Source organism: Microplitis demolitor, chromosome 8 (genome assembly GCF_026212275.2).
Source record: "Microplitis demolitor isolate Queensland-Clemson2020A chromosome 8, iyMicDemo2.1a, whole genome shotgun sequence".
In the NCBI taxonomy this organism is placed as follows: Eukaryota; Metazoa; Arthropoda; class Insecta; order Hymenoptera; family Braconidae; genus Microplitis; species Microplitis demolitor.
The window spans coordinates 6,238,661-6,250,223 of record NC_068552.1 but is presented as its reverse complement, the minus strand read 5'-3'; the positions used below and the strand labels follow the sequence as shown (position 1 = coordinate 6,250,223).

General features: G+C 32.9%; 1 protein-coding gene across 1 annotated transcript; it reads right to left on the bottom strand.

The window, feature by feature from the left end:
- Window positions 1-5,866: 5,866 nt before the first annotated feature.
- On the bottom strand, window positions 5,867-9,664 carry LOC106693900 (uncharacterized). Its single transcript, XM_053741526.1, has 3 exons — window positions 8,713-9,664; window positions 6,909-8,523; window positions 5,867-6,800 (listed from the first exon to the last, which is right to left on the bottom strand). Exons 1-3 carry the CDS (start codon window positions 9,662-9,664, stop codon window positions 5,867-5,869), a joined length of 3,501 nt encoding a protein of 1,166 aa, XP_053597501.1.
- Between the last annotated feature and the right edge of the window lie 1,899 nt (window positions 9,665-11,563).

Genomic DNA, 11,563 nt, shown 5'->3' with positions numbered 1-11,563 from the left:
TATTTTTTATATCCTCGGTCACCTACTGCACCGTATTTGTTGCCTTTTTCGTAACCGCCGTACGCTGTACTACCTTTTATGCTTGGTGCCGAATATTTATCTTTGCTATTTTTAAAATCTGTGCCGTATTTACTTTGTTGGCTCTCTAAATACTTTCTTAAGTTCTTTGAAGCTTCTTTATTGGACATTATACTCAACAGCTCACCACCTAAGTCTTTCGACACGGGATTATGCAGCAGAAATTGAATTTTATTTTATTTATCTTCCACGTAAACGTAGTCCGAGACTTTTCAGGAACAGCTTGTTCTGATGTGTTAACGCCTTGTGAGGTCTTCTTCGACTGATTGTGCTTGTCCATGTTGATATCTTTTTATAGCCTGCGCCACTCTTTGTATCATATACAATACCCATTTTTATATTGTTTTCACATGTAATCTTATGGATATAGTTTCACCCCTAAAATTTACTAATTTTCCATCCTGATCCACTATACGTAGTCTTATATTATATATAGCATCTGCGGTGATTGGAAGGTAAATGACGTGTGATGGCAACTCAACGATCTTATATCCTGGTGGTACGCTCGGAAAAAACTCATGAATTGTGTGAACTTTGTGTTCATTTATGTAAGCACCTGTGGTAATATTACACTCAACCCTTAAAGCATTTAGTTTTAGTATAGCCACAGGTAATTCCGATGAGTGAGTTTTGTTTGGTTGAAGCCGACGATTCTTGAAACCTAACAGTCGACCAATAGAATCGTTAGGTATAAAATTTATAACCTGATCACATTTAATTTCACTTCTTAGTTCATTATTATTTGCTCTTATACTGATGCTCAGTCTCGGTAATGACTTTTGTATGTATTTCTCAATATCTCTAATTTCATAACTACCGGTTGGTATTTTAATTACTTTTTCTTTAACAGGAACGATTCTTTTGGGAATCTCGTTTACGGGTTGCACATCAATCTTCGGAGCCAATGAAACATCATCATTTCTTGTCACTATTTGTCGCATCTCGTTTTTTTCTCTTGCCACCAGGTTTATCGATATTTCCAACGTTGTTATCCTCAATTTCATTCATATCTTCTTGTTCTTCATTGTCCAGAGGATAAGTTACATAGAACTTATTAGAGCCAATGTCTATATTGGGTATCGAATTAAATGTCAGCAATTCTACAAGACCCAAGACATAATTTTTTTCCTCTGACAACTCGATTGGTGGGAAATAATTCGCCTCTAACACAGAGGATGATCCTGTCAGCGTTAACGTGAAAGACTCAGCCATGACTAATGTCCTGAGTAACTAGTCATGTTAATTTAAAGTTGTCCGGAAAGAAATTTTAGACACAAATGCCCACATATAATTGTGTCAAAGTCTTGATATCTTTTATGATTATATTTCACGCTACCAACATCGAGATATTTTATAAGGTCTTCCGGTGGTTGTAAATCACTAAAACTATCGAAATAAATTACATTATCACGACTTTTTTTGTACGCAACCCAATGAGTACCAGGTCCAAATCTGTCATCAAGATTGACAATAGCCGATTCGAATTCTTTAGGTCCAGTTTTTGGCAAATCGTTTCTCATGAAAACACCGCGGAAATTGGGTATCCTCAAAGCCTTAGCGTATTTCATCAAGTCTATGTTTGTAAGTGCTCGATGTGGTAGCTCTACTTGTTTTTTGACTTACATCCTCTACCAACTGGTGGATATGGCCACAAATATAGCCCCATACCACGTCTATATGGCTTTAAGTATAAGCCTTTACCTACAGCTATCTCTTCCATTTTTGAATTATGTCTCTTGCTCTCCTCTAACTGTCTTTTGGCTGAACTAGCATCGTTGACAGCCTTCGCAACCGCCGCAGCACCACCAGCGAGTGCACCAGTTGCTGAAAGACCTGCAAATAGGGGTATCAAGAATGGAAGTACACCACCGATTTTAGATGGAACTGGTAGAACACGTGGCTGTCGAACATTTTTCTTCCCACCAGATTTTTTTACCTCTTGTCGAGCCCCTTTGAGTGCTGATTTAATTGGATCACCACCTGCTTGCATGGCTTGCTTAGCAGCCGTTACAATTTTTCTCAACGCCACCTTGGGTCGTCTGCTGGTACTTTTCTTCTTACCACTCTTTCTCCTTTTCTTACCCACCATTCTTTTCTTCTTACCACTCATTCCCTTCTTCTTCTTACCACCCATGCTCTTTTTCTTCTTCATTCCCATTCCGAAGCGTTTTTTTACCTTCATGATTTTGTTTATACTCCAAGCAGCAGCTTTTTCTCCAATAGAAGCGTCTTTCGCTTGAAAACGTTCCCACGCTTTGTCAGCTAATATTTTATCAGCCTCGTGACGTGCTGCCAAATTTTCCCGATTTTTCGAGTAAGCAATGTCGTGATTCTTACACGCTGCATCCAAAGGATTGACGCCAGGATCACCACGAGCCAGTCTCTTTTCTAACTTTGTTCCTGGGCCACAAAACTGATAGCCAGGTATATGAAGTTCAAAAGGTAGCTTGTTAATGATACTGTTGACAATACCTTTCCCACTTATACGTCCGCACTCCATCACAGTGACATAATGACTGATAATAAACCATTATAAATGATCATACTTATAGTCATAGAAAAGAGTTGTCACTCTAACAGTGCACCGTAAACATGGAGTTCAAAAAACACCACGCTAAATTACCTGTGATCAATTTCGATCAAATAGTTCAAGGTGCAGGAGTAAAAAGGATCAAAAGACATGGTGCTCTACTACCAAACAGTGTGCGGGCAGTGTTTTGTGGCCCATCAAATTGTGGTAAAACAAATGCCTTGTTATCACTTATTATACATCCCAATGGTCTGAGATTCAACAACATTTACCTATACTCAAAATCTCTCAATCAGCCGAAATACAAGTTCTTAGAAGCGTTGCTGAAGCCCATAGAGGGTGTAGGATTTTTTCCATTCAATGAGCACGAGGACGTGATTAAACCTGAGGATGCAAAACCCAATTCACTGATGATATTTGACGATGTCGCTTGTGAAAAACAGGATCACATTAGAGCTTACTTTTGTATGGGGCGACACAAAGACGTAGACAGTTTTTATTTGTGTCAAACATATACCCGGATTCCTAAGCATTTAATACGTGATAATGTAAATTTTTTTGTTCTGTTCCGTCAAGATGAAATGAATTTAAAACATGTATATGACGATCATGTAAATACTGACATGTCATACAATTCATTCAAAGAACTATGCTCTGCATGTTGGAATAATGGTAAATATGGTTTTTTGGTAATTGATAAAGATAGTGAGCTCAACAATGGACGATACAGAAAAGGATTTGACTGCTTTATTAGTATAAATTAAAGTGTAACTATTAATATGAATCATATATCTAGTGAACTCTAATACATCAACATGAAGCCTGAAGAGATTTCAAAACAAAAAGATGTGCTGCGTCAGATATCTGAAGCAAGTGACGCAATCAGACGAAAGCATAAAATGCTGAAGTTAGGAAAAGATAGCGCTGAAAAAGCTATGGGTGAAATGTTCAAACCCATAGTTATACCGTTGCAGAATCTAGTTGAATCGTCGAAACAAAAAATTAAGCAAGAAGTCAAGAATGAAATTAAAGAAGAAGAGGTTACACAAAAGGACAAGTCAATACTCAACAACAAAACAGAATTTGATGATACAAGTCATTATGATAGTTTTATTTCTGATGACGATGGGAGTAGTAGAACTCTTAATGAGAGCCAAATAAATCCCTCTGCTTCAAGTACTCCCGCTAAACCGAGCAGTTTAGTGAAATCCTATTTAGCCAAAGTGTATAGAAAAAGTAAAGAAATAGATTTGAGATATGGCGTCCGTCGGCGGTACAATGATTTTTACATTGGTGATTCAGAAATAAATTTTGAAGAAAATATATTTCATGTTAAAGATCAAGAATACCCAATAACTCCTGGTTTATTGGAATTGTTGTTCAAAAAATCACCCCATGATGCAAGTGTTACACAAGATGATAAAAATAAATACCTTGAGATTATTAAAAATACAAACGCTTATAGAAAAAATTACAAATCAGATGGTAGTATATATGAAGACTCAACAATAAAGTTTAATAATTATATTGCTGATTTTCTTACAAAAAATACAAAAGCACCTAAGGGAAAAGGGTTGCCTAAATATAAGATTGTAAAAAAGAAGAAAACACATATGGATTACGTTTATTGGGATGATCCAAACGAACTGGTTGATCGTCTACGTTTACTCATGGCATCTCAAGCTGCCGGTAATCCAAGTCATACAAATGAAATTATATCGATAATCGAAGAGTTACGGGAGGCTGGAATTATATATTAATAGTATTTTTGAACTGTGTTCGCCAGTCTTTTACTGTTCATAAAAGTGTAAAGAGCAAAAAAAATGAGTATCGACATATTTGGACGCTCGTTAACGACAGCTGCAGTTATTAGTGGACTACCTGGACCACCTGGAGTTGGTTTTAAGTTAACTCCTGGTGGAGATTATGATTTAGAGAGTAAAAAATTGTGTCGTGTTGGTGATCCTTCAGACGATAATGATGCAGCAACATTGAAATTTACGCGTGATCTTGTCCATAAAAAATTGACTTTAATGTATGATAGTATGAAAGATGATCTGTCCGAGATCATTTCACTTTTGCATACTGAAGTGGTAACACTAGACTCTACAGTCGTCTCATTAAAAAAAGAGGTTCAAGACCTAAAATTAAGGTTAAAAAAAACAAGAAAAGAATCACTTGATGACAATACCCGGCGTATAAAGAAATTGGAAGCTAAAATTTTTAACGATGGAGGACAAGAAGTCAGTAATAGCTTATGAGCTTCATAAACAAGCTCGTAGAAATTACCTGCGACGACATGTTGACATCCGTGGACTCGATGAAACCTGGCAGGCAGATTTAGTTGAAATGATCCCATACGCTACATCAAATAAAGGAAATAAATACTTGCTGACGGTGATAGATATATTTTCCAAGTACGCTTGGGCTGTACCAATAAAAAATAAAAGTGCTAGTGATGTTACGAATGCAATGAAATCTATATTCCAACAAGGACGTGTTCCAAAAAATCTTCATGTCGATCAAGGCAAAGAATTTTACAATAAAGAGTTCAAAAATCTTATGAAGCAGTATAAAATTAATATGTACTCTACGTTCAGTAACCTGAAAGCATCCATATGTGAGCGTTTTGACCGAACACTTAAAACTAATATGTGGCGTCAATTCTCTGCTCGTGGTAATTATAGATGGATCAACATGCTAGAAGAATTGTTAAATACTTATAATAATACTAAACATCGGACAATTAAAATGAAACCTGTTGATGTAACTGTTACTAATGAAAAAGAACTGTTTAAAAATATATACAAACCTCTTCAAAGACAGCAGCAGCGAGTACGAAAATCCAAGTTCAAAGTTGGAGATAAAGTTCGAATTAGCAAACACAAACATGTGTTTGAGAAAGGTTACACAGCTAACTGGACAACAGAGATTTTCACTATAAAATCTGTACAAAATACGGTACCTACGACCTACAGACTTGTAGACTATCAGGATCAGCCTATAGAAGGTGGATTCTACGATGAAGAACTCAGCAAAGTTAAATATCCGGATGTTTACCTAGTAGAAAAAGTTATAAAAACACGTGGAAATAAATTATTTGTAAAGTGGCTCGGCTTTGATAACTCTCACAATAGCTGGATAAATAAATCTGATCTGTAAAAAATGTATTATATTTTTAAAATAAAACAAAATAATTTTTTAATCATGTATATATAAGTTTTTATTTTTTACTAGCCTAAAAGCTATAAATATTTTTTACATTTTTCGTCTTTTATTTGGTCTCGGTATAGTCATAATATCATCTCTTGATACTTTGTAACCCCATGGTACGGTATCAGTACTGTTTAACAGAAGCTGACGTTTGTCATCTTCCCAACTCAAAGCTATCTTATTTTGAACTATTGTACTAACACTATGTTTGTTACTTTTAATTACATATTGTTTCTTACTTAAATTTACATGATCTTCTAAACATCGTTTGAAATCTTCAAAAGTGATAGTTCGCAAAGTCGGACGTTTAACACCTTTAGCTCGCTTTTTTACCTGATCTTCATTATAAATTTTAAAAGCATACAACTTTGCTCTAAGTCCAGTGAATTCAGTCATAATTTTACCATTATTCTCATCTTTCATCAGACCTAAAACTTTTTTATTAACTAGTGGTATATTGTAAACATTATCAGGTGGATAATCAGAGGTGTCAAACTTGGCAATATCACGTTTGATGATCTCATAGATGTCCGGTACAATAAAATGGTAAATAAGACTATCAGTGTCAGTGTACATTAATTTCGATTCATTGTTTGCAAAATTTTGTTTCACATAATTATAATGGAAGTCATATATGTAAGTTTTTGATAAATCTAATATACAAAAACCAACATAGATTGGTTTGTCAAAGCGTACTTTTGCCGCCTTCAATACAATAATTATCATATTCTCGTCAAAAACAGTAAGACTATGGAAATTAGGCTTACAAATATAGTCAGCAGCGCCATATCTACCGGCCCATCTTGTCACTATATGAATCTCTTTGTATTTTCTAACATTTTCCATAGTCTTACCAAATACAGCATTATTCATAAGTTTATAAAAGTCTTTTTCAAACTCATTTTTAGCAGCTTTTCTACAATCTGTATTTTTATCGATATATGACTTGAGCCAGAGTGACTGTTCGAATTTTAAAACTCTGTGAATTTTTGTTAATTTTAATCCTAAATCTAAACATTGTCGTAAATTCTTATAATGTATAACATAATTTTTTTTATCATATAAAGTTGTCGATAATTTAGTATACTTGCTACCCGGTGGTGAAAAATGTTCAGGACATAGTGGTAAATCTTTATGTAGATCATGCAATTCCTGAGGATAATGTAGATCAACTTCTAATACATAGCCAATGCTATCGATGTCGTTTAAAAATTGATCTAGGTTATCGACGTCAAAAGATAGATCGTCAGGCGGGTAAACCCATTCAAATGAACCTTTTGGTAGCGGCATACTCATAGCAGCACCATACAAATTATTCACATCATAATACATTAAATAGGATTCAGCTTTATTAGGATCAAAGCTGGATCCCATGTAACGATTATTGGCCACTGCATACCTATTTGTACACTGAGATACACCACCTCTGATACCTTTTTCAATAAATAGCATCATTTCAGGATCGGTAAATAACTCGAGTTCAACATTTGTATATTTTAACATCGCATCGAAGGCAAGTCCCGGCGCTGTATAGTAATGTAAAGGATCTAAGCTATAAGTAGCCATACAATTATGTCTGAAATTTTGAAATATGTCAGCTAAAAGAAGTACATCTGTTTTTAAATATAAATCTGAATATTCCCCTAATGTTTTAATATCAAATTTATTCCACACTAATTGAGCAAGAGAATAATCATTATAAGATACACCATCGTTCGATAATTTAGAATAAAATGAGTCCTGATCAGGCAGCTGTTTGTCATTAAGTTTGTCAATATCAGTTATGTACTCGTATGGGAATACACCCTTTCGAGTTACTAATTTAAATTTTTCCGGATCATTGTAATGTTGTTGAGTAATTTGTTTATCACAATCATTCAGATTAGATGCTAATTTGTCAAGACTAGAAGCCATAAACCTGAATGAATCTATAAAACGTAAGCAAACTGATGTGTTTTCGACATACTTCGTGAAAGATATATAACGTTCTTTATTAATTGGTAATAATGTAATTTTACCCTCGAAAACGGTTGATAAAGATTTTATTATAAAATGGGAATCGTAACCAGATAAATTATGAAATACTATTGGTATAGTGTGAGATTTTCTATAATTTATATTACAAGATAAGTGAGCTGGACCGCGATAGTTACCAGTAAAATGACAGTGATCGTAGCATTTATCTGTAGCAGAAGTTATAGACCTTTCACAAATATGACAAACAGTTGCTTGCTCATGACTCTCTTTTTGTTGTCTCGACAGAGGTTTCATAGCAACAGGATTTTTTAAGTATGATTCGACTTCTAATGCTAAACATTCTAATTTTTTTACAAACCACTCGATGCAGGTTTGTGATCGATTCAGTTCAAATTTAGATAAATTGTTATTATAACTACAAAAACGATAAAATGCGATACTATGTGGTATATGTTTGTCAGAATTATCATTTTTTTGAGGTTCAAGTGTACACTCTAGGTCTGCATAGACAACAAATGGTACGATATCTTTATACTGGTAATTTTTAAACTTTAAAATTTTATTTTCTTCAGTCGGAAACGTCATGTGAACTTTATTTAATGTGAAACAGTCTTTTTTATGATCTTCAAACGATTTTTCCAGTTTAAAATGATTTAAACATCGATCACAAAAAAATAATTTGCTTTTCGAAGCTGATATCTGACTTTTAACTAATCGTGAAAGATCTTTAATTAGAGCAAAATGATATATAGGCTCATAATTTTTATACTCATTACTTGTCATATTTAAATTAACATTAGCTTGTAACATTAAAAGATGGACTGTTTTTCTATTGAGCTTACAATATTTACTTAAATATAATGGAATTATAATACTTTTTTCAGATTTTTTCTTTGTAAAATGAGATTCAATACCATATACATTTATTGTTAAATCATTTAATCTTTCAAACTGTGGGATTTGCTTAAGTGTCATAGGAAATTTAATACCTGTATATTCTAGGACAGCACTATAATGAGGATACGCCGATGTTCTTTCAGGATGTCCAGTGTTAGGAAGATGAATCGCAGCTACGACGCTCCATAGAAAACAGTACTCATCGAAATTTTCTATGTTGAGAACAGCTCGTTTCATCTGGATATCTCGAGGAAGCCTCACAAAAGTTGAAGTCCCTCCTTGCAGAGGTGTGTATTTTGACATTGTTACCACCAGATTGGTAATTTCCGTCAAACTCCACCCTGAATCTTTTTGATTAAATTCTTCCACCTTGTTTAACATTTTTTCGTATACAAAGTCTGTATACCACTCAGCTAAAGATGTTGCAGGTAAAATAGCCCGACTCTTGGTGTTGAATGATTTAACTTCTTCTTCAACTGATGTATTTTTCCTGAATTTGCAAAATAGTTCAACGTTTACTTTAACACCTGCAACGTTTTCCAGCATTTCTTGGATTTTATCCAGGACAATGTCTCTAGAGACATTCAAAAAATCTCTCAGGTCAGTGTGAGAGCGGTTGATTATCGATCCTGTCTTAATGTTGTTGGAAAATGCGTTTTCGAGATCTTGCCACTTAATAGATTGATTATTCACACTTAAATCACCACCTGCTACCTGTCCACTAAGTTGCAGAAACTGATTACTGTACCAACAAAGAACTGCTATGTTTGCTTGTACACATCGTCGAACTTGAACGGTGGTATTAGGATCTGCCAAAATTGTATTTAAATAGTCTATTGTATCATTACAAACATTGTAACACCTCTGACATTGCTCTTTATCCACCACCTCTGATTGTAAATCATTATATGATTGTGCCACTGTATTAACTAAATTGTGGAGAGCTTTAACCAAACCTCGTTGGGACATTTTTAAATTGTTTTATTTAACACTGTTTTAAATCACGAAAACTGGTGGATCAGGAATAATTATTTTATATAAAAACTTGAGATGTGTTCACATAAAGATTTACACTTCAACTGTAAATTAAGTGCGTATTCACAAGCTATTTGAGCTTTCGACTATAAGAATAATGTCATCAAGGTTTCTGAGTATTCAAAACGAGGAACACACAGAGAGTAAAAAAAATAAATTTCATAAGTATATCAAATATTGATGATAGTACAGATCTCATTAAGCAGCGTAATGGATATGTTATATTTACTTGGGTGGTGTAGATTGAAAAGAAAAGAATTTATCAATGATCGTTTAAGATTAAACACAGAGAGTAAAAAAAATACATAATAAATTTTTTAAGAATTATGAGTATCAAATATCGATGCTAGCACGGATCTCATTAAACGGTAAAATAAAAATTGTTTACTTCCGGTGATAGAGTGATCGATGACAGATATGTTAAATTACATAGAAGAGTGTTATAAAAATTATTTACTTGGGTGGTACAGATTAATAAGATATATATATATATATATATATATATATATATATATATATATATATATATATATATATATATCAATAACATGAACGATCGTTTAAGATTTAACACAGAGAGTAAGAAATACATAATAAATTTAAAAGGTATAATAAAAATTTTTTACTTTCGGTTATCGATGACAGATTTGAAACAGAGAGTTAAATAATGATACTGCGAGTATCAAAGATCGATGATAGTACGAATCTCATTAAGAGGTGTAAAAAAAATTGTTTATTTCCGGTGGGTATGTTGGAATTACATAGAAGAGTGTTACATATCAATCGTCTAAATAAATTAAAGAATTAATATGTGGATTGAAGTATCAAATATAAAATTTAATATATATACGATTTGGATCATAAAAAATGTTTATGTTGGACAAATGGTAGAAAAAGATGTGAGAATATATGTAATTTAATATATATATATATATATATATATATATATATATATATATATATATATATATATATTTACTTTAGATCGTGAGATCGATAATAATAATGTCTTTTAGGAAAGGTATATGTGAAAAAATGACGTTACTCAAGACGGATAAAACTGTTAATCTATGGAATTTTTTGTATGAGTTGGATAATACAGATCCAGTATGGATTTTTTTCAGATAGATGTCAAAGTTAACACGATTCCCTATTTTATCGATATATTCAAAATTTTCAAATATATCATTTTAAATATATACCTTTTTTAATTAATATGAAAAAAGTGATTTTCACATAAATACGATAAGACAAATTAAATTGTTATAGTTAATTTCGTAATGGATAATATGTTCATATAGATTTTTCAGAAAAAAATCTTGTAACATAAACTTTATTCCAAGTTAAAGTGAGACACCCATATCTAACACTGCATGTTAGAGTAAGATGCTCTATGGGTGTTTCTTACACATGCGAACGTTTTATGGGTTTGTTTATTAATTTTTGATACTCGACTGTGGTTTTATTTACAGACTATTTCTTGATCTCTCATTAGACAATATTCACAGCTCGTGAAAGAGTCGATGACAATTAAAGTTAGAAGTTTTAAAAAAATTTATTGTTTTAATCGATTTTAAAATTATTTCGGGAATTTACTGTGGGTGTTTTAAAGTGTTCATGTGCAATTTTTAAAATTATTTCCGAAGTATTCGGTGAATGTTGTAAAGTGTTTGTGGACTATTTTTTTAATATTGTAACTTGGAGCTTCTTTAGTAACTAAGAAAAAAATAATTAAGGTAAAGTAGAAGTAATTCTTGTATTATAAGGTGAAAGATATTTTTATCTAAAAAAAAATGTAATTTGTAGATGGGGAACACATTTAGTTATGATATA